The sequence below is a fragment of the Pelophylax lessonae genome (assembly GCF_965119305.1).
Source record: "Pelophylax lessonae genome assembly, chromosome: 1".
NCBI classification, from domain to species: domain Eukaryota; kingdom Metazoa; phylum Chordata; class Amphibia; order Anura; family Ranidae; genus Pelophylax; species Pelophylax lessonae.
The window spans coordinates 895192340-895214207 of NC_138768.1; the positions used below are offsets into that span (position 1 = coordinate 895192340).

The 21868-nt window shown below is 44.5% G+C and overlaps 1 protein-coding gene across 4 annotated transcripts in view; it reads left to right on the forward strand.

Moving 5' to 3' along the window:
* Positions 1–18579, forward strand: part of LOC309554785 (uncharacterized protein) — a 43393-nt gene extending 24814 nt beyond the window's left edge. The window contains exons 3-9 of one of the 4 annotated variants that reach the window (XM_082256486.1): positions 691–824; positions 3408–3525; positions 4296–4366; positions 4890–4965; positions 7908–7970; positions 8056–8125; positions 18348–18579. In XM_082256486.1, coding sequence (XP_082112612.1) covers positions 691–824; positions 3408–3525; positions 4296–4366; positions 4890–4965; positions 7908–7970; positions 8056–8125; positions 18348–18430 — 615 coding nt within the window. In that variant the 3' untranslated portion in view covers positions 18431–18579. Of the gene's footprint in view, positions 1–690; positions 825–3407; positions 3526–4295; positions 4367–4889; positions 4966–7504; positions 7581–7907; positions 7971–8055; positions 8126–9866; positions 10455–18347 lie in introns of those variants that run through there. The other 3 variants (XM_082256485.1, XM_082256484.1, XM_082256483.1) reach the window with 3 other exon arrangements.
* The last annotated feature ends 3289 nt before the right edge of the window (positions 18580–21868 follow it).

Genomic DNA, 21868 nt, shown 5'->3' on the forward strand with positions numbered 1-21868 from the left:
TGGTCAGATGACCCGTCCCGTCATATTCATGTCATAGGAAGATGGTCAGATTACCCGTCTTATCATATTCATGTCCTAGGAAGACGGTTAGATGACCCGTCCCGTCATATCCATGTCATAGGAAGACGGTCAGATGACCCGTCTTATCATATTCATGTCATAGGAAGACGGTCAGATGACCCGTCTCATCATATTCATGTCATAGGAAGACAGTTAGATGACCCATCCCGTCATATTCATGTCATAGGAAGACGGTTAGATGACCCGTCCCGTCATATTCATGTCATAGGAAGACGGTCAGATGACCCGTCCCATCATATTCATGTCATAGGAAGACGGCCAGATGACCCGTCCCGTCATATTCATGTCGTAGGAAGACGGTAGATGACCCATCTCATCATATTCATGTCATAGAAAGACGGTCAGATGACCCGTCCTATCATATCCATGTCGTGGGAAGACGGTCAGATGACCTGTCCCATCATAACTATGTCATAGGAAGACGGTCAGATCACCCATCCCGTCATATTCATGTCATAGGAAGACGGTCAGATGACCCATCTCGTCATATTCATGTCATAGGAAGATGGTCAGATGACCCATCCCGTCATATTCATGTCATAGGAAGACGGTCAGATGACCCATCCCGTCATATTCATGAACCTTCCTCTTTTCTTCTCCATCTTGTAGGCTGAATCTGATGTGGCCTCTCTGAACAGACGTATCCAGCTGGTAGAGGAAGAGTTAGATCGCGCCCAGGAACGATTGGCAACAGCTCTGCAGAAACTGGAGGAGACTGAGAAGGCTGTGGATGAGAGCGAAAGGTATGTCTGGTGCCCATTCACTAAATACACGCAACCCTGTGGTCATTACAGACATGGGATCCAGTATCTACTCAGAACATTACATCTGGTGCCCAGTCAAGACATGGGATCATACTTACCATGAGCACAGGATCTTCTCCCCTAGGAGATGGGACTTTGTGCCCACCTGAGATATAGGATCTAGTACAACACGCAGCACATAGACAAACAATCACATGGGATTGTAAGAATATTTAATAATAATATCTCGCGCTCGTACTTCCATTATGTGAGAATATTTATACTGCTCTGAATATAACAGTGTCTATTTATGTCAATAAGCAAAGATCTATGAGGAAGGAGAGAAGGAGAATCTTCACCTATTTCCACAAATCAATATGTAGTGAATTCTTTTTAATTGATTTGTTTCTTTTTAAAAGCCTATACCAATCTCAGTGAGTACAGTCTACAGTAAGGAATATATATAAAATATTTATTCACAAGACATGTAATCACAATATATGATCAAACTAAAAATGACACAAAAAGATAACTCTTACATAAAATACTAACTTCAAACAATCAATGCAATGTGATGTTTAGCTCAATAATGAAAGTGAAACTGAAACAAAGTGAAAGTGAAACAAAAGCAAGATTACCATTTCTCCAGGTATAGCATAAACCATAGGTAAGTGTTCTATATAAACACACCACAATTGTCTGGGAATTGCATTGCCGAAAGTCGTTCCACTGCAGATGAGTGAGAATAAGCCATGCAAAGCGGAAGACTTAACATTGCAAATAATGCACTAAATCTGATATTAATAAAAATGTATAAAAACAAAAATCAGCTTTTTAGAGAAAAATCTACCATGGTTTATACGTCTGGGATTGTAATCTTATTACCCTTAAATATGCAATATAAAACATATAAGGAAGGAAATAAACAATATTGAATAAACTCAAATAAACAGCAAAGTTATATTTACCACACTTAAGATGGCAGCTAGCTTCAAATGGTCGTTACCAGAGTTCTAAGATGGGTGCCTTTCTTAAGATGGTGGATAGTGAGGGAGGAGTTTCGTTTGGTGTCCCTCAAAGTTTCAGATGAATGATGGCGCAAGATGGAGTATGTCTGGATGAGTTTATAGATGGATGTAGTAGTGTGTGTGATGTATGTGTATTGTATGATGGGCAGTGTAATGTGTGTGTCCTATCTCATATCTGGGTTGTTCTTTTATATGGTATGAACAAAGGGCTATAAAAATTACCATAAGTTAAACCCAGAGGGATGAAACATTATCCCCATTGGTTGGGATATTCTATACCTTAACTGGTGAGGTCATAGACACACCTCTCCTGATAATTCAATTCTTTGTATAATAAAGTTAAAGGGTGATTTTTCTATGTACAAGATTAACTATAAAAGCACAACATAAAACTTTGTCCATACTCTCAGTACATACATAAATGTCTATCTATTCTCCATCATTCTCTGGCAATTATTGGATCTGGTAAACCATTTCAATAATAATTATTTTTAATACAATATAATATTTCTATATGGGAAATATCTAAAATACCCCAAGACTGCATTTGGTATTTCGTCTAAAGAGGGCAGTATCGTACTTTTCATTAGATTTTGTATGTAACAATAATTAGAAACAATTACCACTATTCTTATCTGATGAACTCTTTGACCTCTGGCTAGTAAAAGTCCATTACTTATTTGAATATGCCATAGGCTGTCGGACATTTAGTCTGGATTGGAAGATCTATTCCTTAGTCCATTCTAAAGCAACGCTTATATAAACACTCCTACCACATGCCTTAAAATGAAGTAATTAGTATTCACTCTTAAGTCTAAGTAAAATTTGTTATTTAACAAGAATATAAACCCAAAATATGGTAGACAAACAATTTCTAAATATATATGTATATGCCTTACATAATATAATGACATAATTATGGCTAACATCTTCTCACACATAAAAATGTATCTTTAACATTTATATTTCAAATGAACTTAATGAATACACTATTGTTAAATACAGACAGACTAACGTCTGGCTAAAATCAGTGACTGGTATGGTGTCTCGCTAATTGTCCCTTATCTGATGAGATGTCAATGTATTACCTTATTTATGATAAAAGGAATACAAAGACCTCTGTTGAAATTCTACTCTCTCTTGTAAGCTTGTAAGAGACATTTTGCAAATTAACATATATGAACTTTCTTTCACCTTAAAACAAGATGGACACCATACTGTTCAGAATCTTATATGCATAATATGGAATATGCATGGCTTTTTAAATCCATTTTTTTGTTCTATTATTATTTTAATCACCCCAATAATCCCGACAGGATGTAGAATATCCGTGTGTTGGGTGGTTTGTTCTTTTACATGTGATTGCCAGCTTCTTATTGGTGTGGTGAAGCATGTACAGTCCAATGATGATATGATAACGAATGGCCGCCATTGGTATGAAATGTCTCTTGGCACATGGAAAGCGGATGCTGAGGATAGTCCCAATGTTTCCACAATCCGGTCAGTTCTAGTTTGGTTCCTTCGGATCTCATATATTAAAATGTATCTTTTTCAGAGGAATGAAGGTCATTGAGAACAGAGCCACCAAAGATGAAGAGAAGATGCATGACCAGGACCTGCAGCTGAAAGAGGCCAAGCATGTAGCTGAGGACTCTGACAGGAAGTATGAAGAGGTAAGTTCTCCATCAATGGAGTTCACTAGTTCACAATGGGTGCCCTTTATCTTCATCTTAGAGCTTAGCTGTGTACCATAGATGCCTTGTATATCCAATCAGTGGAGCTCACCTGCCCATCATGGTTCCCTTGTATCTCCAATCAATGGAGCCCACCTGTCCCTCAAGGATGCCTTGAATCTCCAGTACTGGAAGATTACCTGTCCATCATAGGTGCCTTGTATCTCCAGTACTGGAACTCACTTGTCCATTATGGGTGCCTTGTACATCCAGTACTGGAACCCAACTGTCCATCATGGGCGCCTTGTATCTCCAATCACTGGAGCCCACCTATCCACTATGTGTGCCTTGAATCTCAAATCTCTGGAGCTCACTTGTCCACGTGTGCCTTGTATCTCAAATCGCTGAAGCTCACCTTTCCATCATGGGTGCCTTGTACTGTATTCCCAGTAGTGGAAACCACCTGTCTATCATGGGTGCCTTGTATCTCCAGTACTGGAGCTCACCTACCCATCATAGGTGCCTTGTATCTCCACCACTGGAGCCCACCTGTCCATTATGGGTGCCTTGTATCTCCAATTATTGGAGCTCAGCTGTCCACCATGGGTGCCTTGTATGCCCATAATTGGAGCATTGTTTGGATGCAGCCCCTCATCCTCCATATAGGTTGGTTATTTCCACAATTCCACCCCATCTTCACAAAGACCATAAATCGACCAACTAATGTTTTTTATAGACATTTCTCACATATTGGATTTTTATGTTCACAGGTTGCCAAAAAATTAGTGCATATTGAGGGGGAGTTGGAACGATCTGAGGAAAGAGCTGAAGTTGCTGAGAGGTGAGCCACTTTCTGTGAATGAATGTCGTAATACTGGTAGGGGTGTTAGTACTGCAACAGGGGTATCATGGGACTAGAGTCTTGAAATCTCAGTCCTGGAGTCTTGATGTTTTTGACCCAGTCTTGAAGGTCAGGTCTCAGTTTTGGAGTCTTAAAGCCTCTGATCTGGAGTATTAAAGTCTTTGATCCAAAGTATTTAAATCTCTGACCCAGAATCTTGAAGTCTCAGTACAGGAGTCCTAAAGTCTCTGATATGGATTAATAAAGTCTTTGACCCGTAGTACTGAAGTTTTTGACTGAGAGCATTGAAGTCTCTGACCTAGAATCTTAAAGTCTCTGACCCGGAGTCTTGAAGTCTGACCCGGAGGATATGGCTGGTTGGGTCAGGTTGGGTCAGGTTGGGTCAGGTTGGGTCAATAACAAGGCTATCTGGAAAGTTCTCTCTAATGACGATTGTTAGGATAGATTCTCCCTGCCAGGCTATCCCTCTCCTCCTAATATTCTTCCATTTCTCCTTTCCAAGTCGCTACCGAGAGTTAGAGACAGAACTGCGGACAATGGACCAAGCCTTGAAATCTCTGATAGCAGCAGAGGAAGAGGTACCGGAGAGGAGACTCTTTCTTCTGTCTCTTCCCCTGTCTCTCTATTTATCTATATTCTAAGATATCTCTCCTCTGATAACACATATTTCCTGCTGCATCCACACAGTGGCGCTATCTGAAGCCCTCCAATAGCACAGACAGGACAAACCCCCAAGATGGAGGTCCAATTTGGGGGAATGGCAATACTATGACTGTGTTCCTCATATGGCACCAGTACAGAACAATGATAAATGAATGTTATCCTATCTATACAGTGCTAACCCCCCTACCACCCATGAACCCGCCCCCCCTCTGTACACTGCTCATCCCCCACCACCCATGAACCCGCCCCCCCCCTGTACACTGCTCATACACCCCTCTACCACCCACATCCCCCCTCCCTACACTGCTCATATACCCCTCTACAGCAAATGACCCACCCACATTCCTCCCTCCGTAGACTGCTCATACACCCCTCTACCACCCCTCTACCACCCATGACCCTCCCAACTCCATACACTGCTCATACACCCCTCTACCACCCATGACCCCCCCCCCTCCAAACACTGCCCATACACCCCTCTACCACCCACATCCCCCCTCCATACACTGCCCATACACCCCTCTACCATCCACACCCCCCCTCCATACACTGCTCATACACCCCTCTACCACCCATGATCCCCCCTCCGTACACTGCCCATACACCCCTCTACCACCCACATCCCCCCCCTCCGTACACTGCTCATACACCCCTCTACCACCCACATTCCCCCTCTCCATACACTGCTCATACATCCCTCCATCACCTATAACCCCCCCTCCTTACACTGCTCAAACAGCCCTCTTCCACCCATGACCCCCCCCTCCATACACTGCCCATACACCCCTCTACCACCCACATCCCCCCTCCTCCATACACTGCTCCTACACCCCTCTACCACCCACATTCCTCCCTCCGTAGACTGCTCATACACCCCTCTACCACCCCTCTACCACCCATGACCCTCCCGACTCCATACACTGCTCATACACCCCTCTACCACCCATGACCCCCCCCCTCCATACACTGCTCATACACCCCTCTACCACCCATGACCCCCCCTCCATACACTACTCATACACCCCTCTACCACCCATGACCCCTCCTCCATACACTGCTCATGCACCCCTCTACCGCCTATAACCCCCTTCATACACTGCTCATACACCCTGTAACGCCCCCCTAAAGTATGAAAGGGGTTGCAGTCATCTAGGATAATCCGCTCCCGAACACCAGGACAGCTATCGACCACTCCAATCCGCCATATATGAAGCCCATACAAATAATCCCCCCCCCCCCAAGTATGAGACAAGGCTCTGTATTGAGGTAAAGTAAGAATAACTGTCTTCTTCTCGTATATTGAAAGAAATATAGCATTTATATACACTTTGAGAATACCACATGAACAATGACTGTGTAATTACATCCCTTAGTAGACAGCCAGGTGAGCTAATTAACATATTATCAATAGTCTCAGACCCAATTAACATACTGTCCTATTTTAGACAAAAGCTCTCATCAGTAGACATTCTTTAGGGGGGCTGCTGGAAACAATCCCCCCTCTCTCTGCAGCTAATACACATTGATTAGCAGACATGGCGTCTCTCATAGTTCCTGGACGCCCAAATTAGGAGTTGCACTTCCTGTGCCTTACAGTGTATAGGAATAAGATAGATCTCCATATTTTCTGAGAGATACTGGTAATGCATATTACTGTCCCATTTGAAGTAGTCCAAAGCATATTCTCAGTTTACACCACCCTCCCGGTCATCCTGCATCCATAAAAGTTGCAGGGTGACTTAAAAATAAGAAAGCCACACAAGGCTGGACATGGTGCCTCCCAACCTCTGTAAAGGAATTTGGGGTCCACAACCCCCATGCCCAAAGTGACTCCTGTCACACACCCCTCTACCACCCATGACCCCCCCTCCATACACTACTCATACACCCCTCTATCACCTATAACCCCCTTCATACACTGCTCATACACCCCTCTACCATAAATGACCCCCATCCTCCATACACTACTCATACACCCCTCTACCACAAATGATCCCCATCCTCCATACACTACTCATACACCCCTCTACCACAAATGATCCTCATCCTCCATACACTGCTCATACACCTCTCTACCACCCATTATCCCCCTCCATACACTACTCATACACCCCTCTACCACAAATGATCCCCATCCTCCATACACTACTCATACACCCCTCTACCGCCCATCACCCCTCCCCTACCCTCCATACACTGCTCATACACCCCTCTACCACAAATGACCCCCCTTCCATACACTGCTCATACACCCCTCTACCACCCATCACCTCTCTACCACCCATCACCCCTCCCCCACCCTCCATAAAATGTCCACAACGCTAATCTCTTTTTCTTTTTTGCTCCACTTTTTCCTCTCCTGTAATTGTCAACCTCGTTTTTTTCTGTCTCTGAACTCCTCCCCCTCCTCCTACCCTCCCCTCCCCCCATCCTTGTGTCACTACCTGGGAACAGTAAATGTGCCGACCTGGAAGAGGAGCTGAAGAACGTCACCAATAATCTTAAGTCCCTGGAGGCACAAGCAGATAAGGTATTGGGTGTTCCCTACTAGGTCTAGTCATGTCTAACATGGAAGGAACCCCCGAAATTCTCTTCTAATGGGCTGAGACCCCCAGAATGTGGAATCCCTCATCTATATTATACGTTGTAATAGCATGCTGGTCCTCAGTATTCTTGAAGCTTGTGTCTGCTGTAACATTGGATTGCCCCAACTAATAAACCTCCACAAGTCCTCCTAACGCTATCCCAGCATCCCTTGTGGGACTAGATGGCCTCCATTCCCTGATTTTCAGTAGCTGTCCTCTTTTTCTGGTGTCTCCTTCCAATTCCTCTGATTTTCTATTGTGCTCTTCTGTAGTATTCATCCAAGGAAGACCATTATGAAGATGAGATCAGACACCTGACTGAGCGGCTAAAGGAGGTGGGTGTTGGGCACCAAGAGGACGTAGAGGGGGGTCTGTCATGGTTGACTGTTCATTGTCTGATTGTCTTTCCTCTTGTTGTAGACTGACTCTCGAGTTGAGTTTGCAGAAAAGTCCGTAGCCAAGCTGGAGAAGACCATCGATGACCTTGAAGGTACAATACAAATGTTAATTTTACTAAGGAAGCTTTTACTTGGCTTCCTCCAGATCTTTCCACAATTACCCCTCTCTGATGAGATTTTCATTGGCTTTCCCCCGATCTTCCCACCCATAGTCCTCTCTGATGAGATTTTCATTGGCTTCCCCCAGATCTTCCCACCCATAGTCCTCTCTGATGAGATTTTCATTGGCTTTTCCCCGATCTTCCCACCCATAGTCCTCTCTGATAAGATTTTCATTGGCTTCCCCCAGATCTTCCCACCCATAGTCCTCTCTGATGAGATTTCCATTGGCTTTCCCCGATCTTCCCACCCATAGTCCTCTCTGATGAGATTTTCATTGGCTTCCCCCAGATCTTCCCACCCATAGTCCTCTCTGATGAGATTTTCATTGGCTTCCCCCAGATCTTCCCACCCATAGTGCTCTCTGATGAGGTTTTCATTGGCTTCTCCCATATTTCCCACCCATAGTCCTCTCTGATGAGCTTTTCCCTATCACCAGCCAACCAATCTAGACTTTGTGGAAGGGGCAGAGACACAAACTATTACAGGAAATCCTACCATTGTGGGAGGGGCAGACACAAACTATTGCAGGAAATCTCATCATTGTGGAAGGGGCAGAGACACAAACTACTGCAGGAAATCCCATCATTGTGGGAGGGGCAGAGACAAAAACTAATGCAGGAAATCTCATCATTGTGGGAGGGGCAGAGACACAAACTACTGCAGGAAATTCCATCATTGTGGGAGGGGCAGAGACACAAACTACTGCAGGAAATCTCATCATTGTGGGAGGGGCAGAGACAAAAACTACTGCAGGAAATCTCATCATTGTGGGAGGGTCAGAGACACAAACTACTGCAGGAAATGCCATCATTGTGGGAGGGGCAGAGACACAAACTACTGCAGGAAATCTCATCATTGTGGGAGGGGCAGAGACACAAACTACTGCAATGAAATCTCATCATTGTGGGAGGGGCAGAGACACAGACTACTGCAGGAAATTCCATCATTGTGGGAGGGGCAGAGACACAAACTACTGCAGGAAATCCCATCATTGTGGGAGGGGCAGAGACACAAACTACTGCAGGAAATCTCCCCATTGTGGGAGGGGCAAAGACACAAACTAATGCAGGAAGTCTCATCGTTGTGGGAGGGGCAGAGACAAACAACTGCAGAAAATCTCCCCATTGTGGGAGGGGCAGAGACAAACTACTGCAGGAAATCTCACCATTGTGGGAGGGACAGAGACACAAAATACTGCAGGAAATCTCCTCATTGTGGGAGGGGCAGAGACACAAACTACTGCAGGTAATCTCATCATTGTGGGAGGGGCAGAGACACAAACTATTGCAGGAAATGTCATCATTGTGGGAGGGGCAGAGACACAAACTACTGGGGGGAAATTCCATCACTGTGGTGTCAGAGATATAAGGTACTGCTATTTGACCCCTCATTGGTGCTCCCCCCTACTCAACATTTGGTAGGCGTCGCCCCCCCCACCAGTGGTTTTGGTCAGTTGATTCATCCTTCATTTTATGAGTTGTATGACTTTTCCTTTATTTCAGTTGGTCTTTTTTTCCATCCTCACTTATCTGCATGCTTTTTTTTTCTGCCCTTGTCCCCTCATTGTCTTGGCTTGCTCCCTCTGTGTCCCCCTTTGTACCATCTAACACACGTTTTATTATTGGCTCCCCCTCCCCCATGTGGTTTGTCCTTTGGCGTTGTGCCCCACAGATGAGGTCTATGCCCAGAAGATGAAGTACAAGGCCATCAGTGAGGAGTTGGACAATGCCCTTAATGACATCACCTCCCTTTAAGCCCTAATTCCTTCCGTCACCCTCCTGCCATCACATCCTCGTACCAAGCCATTGCACCACCATCCTTTCCTGTGGCCTCCTCTGCTGTCCACCATGGCACCTCTGTCCTTTTCACGCATTTCTCCGGAGGCCTCCATCTTTACCGAGAATCTCTCCTGCCTCCTTCTTTCTCAGTGACTTCTCCCTCTTTATTTCTCTTAATGTTGTATCTTTTATTTCTTGCTTGTCTGAGTCTCTTCCCTGCCATGGAACGTTCCTCCTCCAGGCAGAAGTCTGTATAATGTGTATAGACCATGGCTGAGGCTCCTTCTCAGCGGTTCTTCGTGTGTTGTACATAGCCCTGAGCCCATCTCGATGTGTGTGGTGTATATTATGAACAATCTTCCGATGTGTGATGTGCATGGAGTATGCTGGATCTACATGGAGTGTGGTGGCCCGACCTCTGACCACTTTACTCCCAACCCACATACATCTCTGCTGATCAATAAACCATTTCTTTGCTCTTCTTCTGCTTCCTGTTTTCTTTCTCTGTTTCTCTGTCTTCTTCTGTTCACGTAGCAGTCCTGATGACAATATGAAGGGGTTCATTCTGGTGGGGAGAGGGGTCCTGGGGAAGAGGTGATATTGTTTTACAATGGCTTCTCATATGGATTACATGTTGGGGAACAAATTCATAAAGGATTGAGTCACATGTTCTTCTGAACATAGAGCCAGCTGGACGTACACGTGAGATGTTGAGCAGGCTGTAGTGGGATCGGTAGATATATTATGGGGGGGGGGGGTGGGGGTGGGGTCGTGCTCTCCAGACAGAACTTGCACCTCCTCATTAGGGATGATCGAACGGTTCGGGTCGACCATCGGTTCGACCCGAACATTGGCTGTTCGAGGTTCGGCCGAATTCCGAACTTTTTGCTGAAAAAGTTCGGAATTCGGCGACCAGAACCGACCAAAATGCAATGGGACAGGAACTGGGCTTTAAAAGCCCATGATTGGACCAGAACCATTAGTAAAAGCCAATTGAGGGGGCAGGAGAATGCTAGGAATGTGATTGGAGTGACTAGGGAGTCCATAGGCCAATAATTAGTGAATATGCCCCCCCAGTATATAAGATAGCCCCCGCCAAATTCCTAGCATTGTAATACAGGGACATGGAAGAGAATGAAAGCAGTTCTGTTACTTCTGCTTCAAAAGTGTCATTTAGCAATTATTAGTGTGAGGAAAGGGATATCTAGTGTAGTTAGGGTGCTTTTTTCCACTTTAGTTAGATGCAAAAATTTAGTTTCTGTAGGGGAAGTGTTAAGTGCCAGGGTGACCGTAATGTAGTGTAGGGTGAACTGACTCTGACTGCTATTGCAGGGTGACCAAACCCTTCCATATCAGGGTGACCGTAATGTAGTGTAGGGTGAACTGACAGTGACTGCTATTGCAGGGTGACCAAACCCTTCCATGTCAGGGTGACCGCAATAGAAACAAGTTTGTTTCTATTAGGTCACTTACAGAACAGCGATATGGCTTCTCGCCTGTCAGCCTGCTTTTTGCTGCAGGCGTTTGTAGGGCTTTTTTGAGGACAAGTTTGGAGTCAGGCATGACATCTGAACTTGTGTATAGGGGTATATATACACACATACTTATATGTATATATACACCTAGACATATATAGGTGTGATAGTAGCAGAAATCTATGCTTGCGCTAATTAAATAATTAACACCAATATGGCTCCGCTCCTATCACACCTATATATGTGTAAGTGTAAAAATACATATAAGTATGTGTGTATATATACCCCTATACACAAGTTCAGATGTTTTGCCTGCCTCCAAAGACCCCAAAAAAATGGCCATAAAAACGCCTGCGCCAAAAAAAAAACGTCCAGGTGTGTTATTGCAGGCTTTTTTTTTTGGGCATTTTTTTGGGGTCTTTGGAGGCAGGCATGACATCTGAACTTGTGTATAGGGGTATATGTACACACCTACACATATATAGGTGTGAAAGTAGCAGAACACTATGCTTGCGCTAATTAAATAATTAACACCAATATGGCTCCGCTCCTATCACACCTATATATGTGTAAGTGTATAAAAACATATAAGTATGTGTGTATATATATACCCCTATACACAAGTTCAGATGTTTTGCCTGCCTCCAAAGACCCCAAAAAAATGGCCAAAAAAACGCCTGCGCCAAAAAAAAACGCCCAGGTGTGTTATTGCAGGCTTTTTTTTTTGGGCATTTTTTTGGGGTCTTTGGAGGCAGGCATGACATCTGAACTTGTGTATAGGGGTATATATACACACATACTTATATGTATTTTTACACTTACACATATATAGGTGTGTTAGGAGCGGAGCCATATTGGTGTTAATTATTTCATTAGCGCAAGCATAGATTTCTGCTACTATCACACCTATATATGTCCAGGTGTATATATACATATAAGTATGTGTGTATATATACCCCTATACACAAGTTCAGATGTTTTGCCTGCCTCAAAAGACCCCAAAAAATGCCCAAAAAAACCCTTGCTACTAAACCGGCAAGGTGTGAAAATAGCGGAGCCATATCCCTGTTCTATATTAATTTTAATACAAACAACCTTTTTTTTCTGGTTCTGGACATGCTACAAACCCTAACTTCACAGGAACACTTTTAGACCCCCCCAGACACTAAATCCAAAGTCAAAATCAAAAAATCTCATTTTTTTAAAAATGTTTTCAATAATTGGCTCTCTATCAAAAATGACAATTTTTAAGAACTTTTTTTGTGTGATTAATAGTCCCTGGGGCATGACCCAGAACCCTAGGCACTTTTTAGGGGCATTTATTGGGTTTTAGGGCTTCAAAATTGTTTTTTTTTTATTACCGAAGTTCGGGTCCCATTGATTTCAATGGGGTTCTGAAATCCGGGCCGAACTTTCGGGAAGTTCGGGTGTTATGGTCGAACCGAACTTTTCAAAAGTTCGATCATCCCTATGCTGTAGAACCAGAGTAACGAGGATCTTGAGCCCCTCTAGATCGGAGTTAGTACTACTTTCCTTAAACCTTTTCTTCTATTACCTAAAGGGACCTTGAGATTACAAGTAGGATCCCCCTTAGACATCCCTCGCCCCCGGGTGTATCACTTGTCAATGAATGTGCGTCTGCTCCTGAACGAAGTTCTGAACTATTTATTACACATTGGTAGGAATGTAGGACAAGAGGTGAAGGAACAGACAGACGTCTACAGCTGCTCAGCTAGCAGTCACTGAATGGGTGTGCTGGGACTCTGCACATCATCCATCAATCAGGAGGTTGGAGGGTTACTTTGCTCCAGCTCTCTGACCCTGGACTTTTCATGCCCACAGCCTTCACAAGGGGTCATGAGGGGAACCTCCCCTTAGGTGAGTTCAATGAGAGATGGGCCCTTCTATAAAAGTGCCCCCCCCCCTTTTCCAAAAACCTTAATAAATGACAAGCTCCCCATTGGGTTGGCCAGCAGATAAGACAGTCAGAACTCTTTGTACCGACCCTGACACCGAACTCTGAAGCCTTCTCTACAGGTTCTGGTAGATGATGCAGAACAGATTGTCCATGGACACCGTGCTCTGCAAGAGGCCTTACAAAAGCTTAAACTCTCAGTATGGCTATTAGGGAACTCATCTCAACAAACAGACAGATAGAAAGATAATGAGGAATTTGATGGGGGTGATATGGGTCGATGTAAAGAATAAAATATATAATACTAATATAAAAAGTAAAAAATACAAATTGCACAGCCAGGATTGAAAGTTTAAATCCACCCAAAAGTGATGTGTTGGTTAGGGCTGCAATCTGGTTGGCTACTGGCTTGTATATCTTGGGAAATGCAGTGGAAGGTCACGTTACCAAAGTTCCTGGCCCTGTTCCACACACCTTGGAGTTTTGGGGGACCATGGTAGGTCTGCAGACCCTGGAACTCAGAACATCACCACCAGAGTCCCTGAGACATAAGATATATCTTTTGGACATCATCCTTCAGTGAGGGTCTCCTTATTGTCTGCAGTTGGTAACATTTTTCCCTCTCCTTGGGTACATTTTAAGTCAGTGAAGGAAAAAGGCTCCAGTGGTGAGTTAGAGGTGGTGTTCAGATATATACATAGAAGATGGGGGAAAGTCCCAAGGTGAAGGCCATGAGCTGGAGGAGACTACCATGTGTGTCCCTGGTTCTTACTACTATTGCTGGAGAACATACGGAAGAATTTGTGGACACCAATAAATATATAGATAAATTATGTTTTCATCAGTAATTAACTTCTTGGGGGTGTCCATTTCTTGGCCACATTTATCCTTCATTGAGGTGAGTCCCTCTTTCTGGCTATAGCTCCATCATATTCTGGCTGCCTGTTTAGTCCTCCCCTGTGTTCTCCCATCCAATGACCATCATCAGCACAGACCAATGCTGGTACTCCCACTGTGAGAAGGAATCTCTCTCTTTGTGGTATTCCGAGCCATGGAGGGAGGAATGGGACAAATACATATTCAGAAGGTAACTGAAGATTGGAATATTGCAATAATGCAAAAGACGCTGCAGTATCTGAACATGACTGGGGTTTGACCTTTATAACATAGAATGATACCAACAGAAAGTTGATATATAGACAATCCATGTAATAGGTGCCCTACAAATAGAGTAATAATATAGCCCGATCCTATGGAAGGCTTCAGTTGGATCTTCAGGGGAGGATAATCAAACAGAATAAAGAGGGAACCCCATAGAAGAAATCTGTAAGAGGAATCCCTATAGATGGAATCACAATGAAGGAACCCCTATATGGGAAACCACAGTGAAAGAAGCCTATAGGAGAAAACTCAGGCAGGAATCCCTAGAGATGAAATCACAGTGAAGGAACCCCATAGGGGAAATCGCAAACAGGATCCATACATTGAAAATCTCATGGAGGAAACCCCATAGGGAAAATTACAAAGAGGGAATCGCATAGTGGAAGTCACAAAAAGGGTATCCCATTGTGGAAAATTGCACAGAGGAAACCCTATAAAAACCCATGGAGGGAATCACAGAGAGGGAACCACATGGGGGATGCTGAAGAGATGGAAACCCATTGCGGAAGTCGTTAAAGGGGAAACCCTATAAGGGGAACCATGGTGAGCAACCCGGTAGGGGAAACAACAGAGAAGGAAGCCCCCCAGAGTCAATCGCAGATAAGAAATCACTTAGAGGAAATCACAAATAGGGATCCCAAGAGGAGAAACCACAGAGAGGTAACCAGAAAAAAATCAAAGAGAGGGAACCCATTAGAGGATATTGCAGGGGAGGGGACTCCATAGGGGAAATCATGGAGAGAGGGGTCCTCATAGAGGAAACCATAGTGGGAAACACCATAGGGGAAATCACAAATAGGGAGCCCCAGAGGGGAAATCACAATAAGTGAACCCCATAGTGGAATTTACAAAGAGAGAACCACATAGGGAAAATGACAGAGAGGGTACAGCACACGAGAAATTACAGGAAAAAAAGAAATCGCAGAGAGGGAACCCCATGGAGAAGATAACAGAGAACACCATAGTATAAAATGCAAAGAGAGCACCCCATTGAGAACTCCTAAGGAACCCCATAGAGGATATTACAAAGAGAGAACCAAATAGGTTAAATCGCAGAGAGTAACAGGCAGCAAGAGAGTCGCTGGTTCGAATCCCAACGACACTACCTGCCTGGAGTTTGCATGTTCTCCCTGTGCCTGCGTGGGTTTCCTCTGGGTACTCCGGTTTCCTCCCACACTCCAAAGACATGCTGGTAGGTTAATTGGATCCTGTATAAAAAAAAAAAACATTGGCCCTACTGTGTATGTATGTGAGTTAGGGACCTTAGATTGTAAGCTCCTTGAGGGCATGTACAATGTAAATGTACAATGTATATGTAAAGCGCTGCATAAATTGGCAGCGCTATATAAGTACCTGAAATAAATAATAACAGAGAATGAACCTTACGGTCAGAGAGGTAACCCCAATAAGGGAAGTCACAGAGAAAGAACCATATGCGAGAAAGACAGAGAGGGATCCCCATCAGGAAAAACCACACAGGTAAATCACATAAATTCAGAGTGAAGGAACCTCACAGGAGAAAGGCAGAGAAGGAACCCTATAGGGAAAATCACAGATAGTCACAGAGAAGGAACCCTACAAGATAAAGGCAGAGGGGGAACCCCATGTGGAAAATCAGAGAGAAGAAACCCCATGAAAGAAAAGCAGAGAGGGAACCCCATCTGGGAAATGACAGTGAAAGAACACCACAGGAGAAAGGCAGAGAGAGAACCCCAACGGGAAAATCAGAGAAGGAACACCACAAAAGAAAAGCAGAGAGGGAACCCAATCGGGGAAATCACAGTGAAAAAGCCCCACAGGAAAACAGCAGAGAGGGAACCCCATAGGGAAATTGCACAGAAGGAAACCCACAGGAGAAAGGCAGAGAGGGAACCCCATTGGCGAAATCATTGAGAAGGAACCCCACAGGGAAAAGGCAGGGAGGGGAACCCCATCTGGGAAATCACAGAAAGTCCAGAGAGTCACAGAGAAGGAACTCCATGAGAGAAAGTCACAGATGGAACCCCATGGGGAACATCACAGAGAAGGAACCTCATAGGCAAAAGGCAGAGAGGGAACCCCATTGGGGAAATCACAGGGAAGGAACCCCATGAGAGAAAGGCAGAGAGGGAACCCCATTTTGAAAATACAGAGAAGGCACCCCGCAGGAGAAAGGCAGAGAGGGAATACCATCTGGGAAATCAGAGTAGGAACCCCATTGGGGAAATCACAGATAGGGAACCCAAGAGGAGAAACCACAGAGAGATAACTTCATAGAAAAAAATCAAAAAGAGGGAACCCATTGGAGAATATTGCAGAGAGGGGACTCCATAGGGAAAATCATGGAGAAAGGAAACCTCATAGAGGAAACTATAGTGGGAAATCCCTAAGAGAGAACCACATATGGAAAATTACAAGTGGTACAGCATAGGGGAAATCACAGAAAAGGGGTCTATAAAAGAAATCTTCCCCAGGGAACCCCATGCAGAAATTCGCTGAGAAAAACACCATAGTAAAAAAAGCTAAAATAGAACCCTATAGGGAAATTATAAGGAACCCCATAGAGGATATTACAGAGAGTGAACAACATAGGTGTAATGGCAGAGAGTCACAGAGAAGGAACCCCACAGGAGAAAGGCAAGAGGGAACCCCATCAGGAAAATCACAGAGAGGGAACGCTAAAGGAGAATAGCAGAGAGGGAACCCCATCTGGGAAATCACAGTGAAGGAACCCCACAGGAGAAAGGCAGACAGGGCACCCCATAGAAGAATTCAAAGTGAAAGAACCCCACAGGGGAAAGGCAGAGAGGGTACCCCATCAGGGAAATCAAAGAGATGGAACCCCACAGGACAAAGGCAGAGGGGTGACCCTGAAGCAGAGAAGTAGTTTAATCTACAGGGTCTCCGCTGATAGACAGGAAAACAGGTAATAATCCAAATAGGCAGGTACAGCATGCAACAATCCAGGTAGCGTTATACCATCCTTCCCTCCCAAGAACTAGATGACACATAGGCTGGGAGTCAAAACTAGAATGCCTTGTTTATTGAAAACACAAGAGATCTACACAAACACACATCCCATAATAAGCTTACAAGGCAGACAGGAACAATAGGACAATGGAATGCAGGTATTCACAATAAAAAACCCCACCCCACTGGCATGGGTCTATGAAACATTTCTACCATTTTCTAGCCATCTGCAATACATCCCCACACATCTCCTGAGGGACACTGCTCAGACATATGATAGTCCCAAGTGAAAGAGTTCTCACTCTCTCAACACAAACCACACTACAAACCCTTGGTTCTTAAAGGTATACACATGCAATAAACATAATGCATACACGAAGGACAATATACAGTGACTGTGTTTGCCACAGACCCCATCTGGGAAATCAAAGAGAAGGAACCCCACAGGAGAACGGCAGAGAGGGAACCCTATAGAGGAAATCACAGAGGGGAGAGGGGGAAACCCCTTAAGGAACCCCCAAAGGGAAAGAGCCCCTTAATGGAAATTGCAGAAAGAGAACCTCATAGGTGAAATGATAGAGAGAGCCAATAAAGGAAACTGCAGCGAGGGAACCCCATAGTGAAAAAATCGCAGAGAGGGAATACTATAGGAAAAAAATCATAGTGAAACCCCTAAGGGACATTGTAGAAAGGCGAACTCCATACTGGAAACCACAATGAGGGGAAGATATTAGGACACCTGATCACATGACTCATGATGTAAGGATGCACCTGATTACATGACACTGAAGTTGATGACCGTGTTTCTGATGTGGTAATGTGTAGACGTAAGTGGAGTCCTCTCTCATCTGATCTTGCCATTTTGTGTCTGCAGAGACCCTTGCAGCAGCTAAAGAGGAACAGATTACTATTCAGCAGACACTGGACCAGACCTTGGTGGAGTTGAACAACATGTAATGGTGGAGCCTTGGCACAGATCCTTCGTGTTTTGGAGCTCACTTAGTATCCACTGCTGCTTTGCCCCATCTCGACTCACGCCATCACCCCGCTCTGCTTTATTTACCCCAAGAATAAACTAAAAGACCAGAAGAAGATCTGATGACTGTCCACCATGGCGTCCTCTTCCATGTGTACACTTGTGGATGTTCACAATTACTAATCTTTCCATTGCCTTTCATTCCTCCCGGTATCCCAAGGTGAGGAATGTTCTTGTGAAGAGATTCGATGTTACTTGGAAGTTGGATTGGGGAAGAAGATAAGTCATTGTAGTTCGAATCTTAGTAAATGACTTCTTCCGTGTGAAAAGAGTTGATTTCATGAGAACAGAGCAATCATCCGAGGTTCCATCACATTGGTGGTGCGTTTCAGGTGCAAAAAAACCTGTCCTGCTTGCAGCATCTTTGATGTGTTTTAATTAGAATCCGGGTTACATTTGAAATGTGTATAAAAACCCGTCTAATAAACGCAGCTTGCCTAAACTGCCAAAGTGTGACCTGGCCCAATCTTATCTAGATAAGAGCTCTCCAGTCTACACCCAATCACGTAACCAGATATTCTAGAATTAGTCTCTTATTTCTTCCTGTCCAGAACATCCCACCCCAATCTTTCCCTTGTGTTCATGATGTCGGAGTTCTTCTATATCACATTGACATTCCCAGCATTCAATAATGTGCCAGCTACTTCCCGAGGGTAAGCCTCATTACCAATGCACCGGTACCTCCAGGCCTCTCCGTTCAGCCTCCTGCCATTGCAGCAGAGGTGGCTCAACACTGATATGGCCAAAGCACTGACCCGGGACACTGAACTGATATCTATGGTGTGCTGAATGTACCTCCCATAGAGTCTCACTATTAAACTTCTACATTCAAAACCATCATGTGGTGTCAGTGAACAGTACTAGGTATCTACCCCATGGTTGTTGTCTCACCAAGGAATGTATTGTAATATGGATGATGTGCAATAAAAATCCAAATCTGACTCCTCTTTTGGTCATTGGTGTCCTCAGTCTGGGGTGAATGTGATAAAGACCTTATGATACAAACTAGACTAAATGTGTGACATTTGTAAGAATTTTCAGTAGATCATTTATACAGATAGGAGAAATGTGGAGGACCAACTGTCAGAGCAGATAGCAGGACCACGCATCTTATTATTGAGAAAAAGAATTAACAGCCACAAAATAAGGCAGCCAGGGGTCACCTCTATGGAAAAGTATGGCAGCCAGGGGCCACCTCAATGGACAAGTATGGCACCAAGGGGCCACCTCTATGAACAAGTATGGCAGCCAGGGGTTACCTCTATGGACAGGTATAGCAGCCAGGGGTCACCTCTAGAGTCAAGTATGGCAGCCAGGGGTCAGTTCTAGGGACAAGTATGGCAGCCAGGGGTTACCTCTATGGACAGGTATAGCAGTCAGGGCCACCTCTATGGACAAGTATGGCAGCCAGAGGTCAGTTCTAGGGACAAGTATGGCAGCCAGGGGTCACCACTGTAGTCAACAATGGTAGCCAGGGGCCACCTCTATGGATAAGTATGGCTGCTGGAGGCACCTCTATGGACAAGTATGGCTGCCGGGGGCAACCTCTAGGGACAATTATGGCTGCCAGGGGTTACCTCTATTGACAAGTATGGTAGCCAAGGGGTTACCTCTGTGGAGAAGTATGGCAGCCAGGGGTCAGTCAGTTCTAGGGACAAGTAAGGCAACAAGGCGCCACCTCTATGCACAAGTAAAAAACTTATTAGGGAAAAAAATGGCCTTCAAGAAATATAAATCAGAGGGCACAGTATCGGCTTTCGAGCAATACAAGGAGGCAAATAAGAAAAGTAAATACAAAATCAAAATGGATAAAATCAACTTTGAGAGACAAATAGCGGAGGATAGTAAAAAGAACCCTAAGAAATTCTTTAAATATATCAACAGCAAAAAAACTAGGGCAGAGCATATTGCACACATAATTAACGATGATGGGAGGATGGTTACAGAGGACACTGAAAAGGCAACCGGGCTTAATGCTTTTTTCTCCTCAGTCTTTACACAAGAAAAGGAGGGGTACACTGACCATGACTGTATGGGGTACACTGACCATGACTGTATGGGGTACACTGACCATGACTGTATGGTTAGTAGTAATACACAGGACTTGCCACTATGGCTAACAGAGGGTGAAATCAGGGAAAGGCTGGATAAACTTAACACAAATAAATCACCAGGCCCAGATGGCGTACATCCGAGAGTACTCAAGGAACTCAGTAAGGTTATATCTAGACCACTGTTCCTGATCTTTGCTGACAGTATTAGGACAGGAGATGTACCAGGGGGTTGTAGGAAAGCTAACGTGATACCGATATTCAAAAAAGGGCCAGAGGCATATCCCGGGAAATTATAGTCTTGTCAGTCTGACATCGATTGTATGTAAACTTCTGGAGGGGATGATAAGGGACTATATCGTAGAGTTTTCTAAAGACAACAACATCATCAGCAGTAATTAGCACGGGTTTACAAATGGGCGTTCTTGTCAAACCAATCTCTTAACATTCTACGAGGAGGTGAGCTAGATAGGGGGAGACCAATGGATGTGGTGTACCTGGATTTTGCTAAGGCGTTTGATACAGTTCCCCACAAGTGCTTAATTTATAAAATAAGGTCTGCAGGCATCGACAGCAGGGTTTGCTCTTGGATAGAAAACTGGCTAAAAGGTCGTGTCCAAAGGGCGGTAATAAATCGCGCATACTCAGACTGGTCTGAGGTGGTAAGCGGAGTGCCCCAGGGCTCAGTCCTGGGACCAACCTTGTTCAATTTATTCATAAACAACATTGAGGACGGGATCAGTAGTTCGATATCAGTTTTTGCAGATGACACAACATTGGCCAGGGCAATAACTGCACAGCATGAAGCAGATATCCTACAGAATTACCTGGACAAAATAACAGAGTGGGCAACGACATGGCAAATGAGGTTTAATGTGGAGAAGTGTAAGGTTTTGCACTTGGGGACTAAAAACATAAAAGCACAATACACGTTAGGAGGGGAACCCTTGGGGGAATCAAAAATGGAGAAAGATCTGGGAGTCTTGGTTGATGATAGATTAGGCAATAGCATGCAATGTCAAGCGGCAGCTGCCAAAGCCAGCAGAATATTAGCATGCATAAAGAAAGGGATGTATTCCAGAGATAAGACTATAATCCTTCCACTTTATAAAACTCTGTTCCAACCCCATCTGGAGTATTCTGTCCAGTTCTGGTCGCCGGTCCTCAGGAGGGATGTGTTGGAGCTGGAGAGAGTCCAGAGAAGGGCAACTAAACTAATTAGGGGATTGGAGGACCTTAATTATGAAGAGCGTCTGCAATCGCTTGATTTTTTCTCCCTGGAGAAGAGACGCCTGAGAGGGGACATGA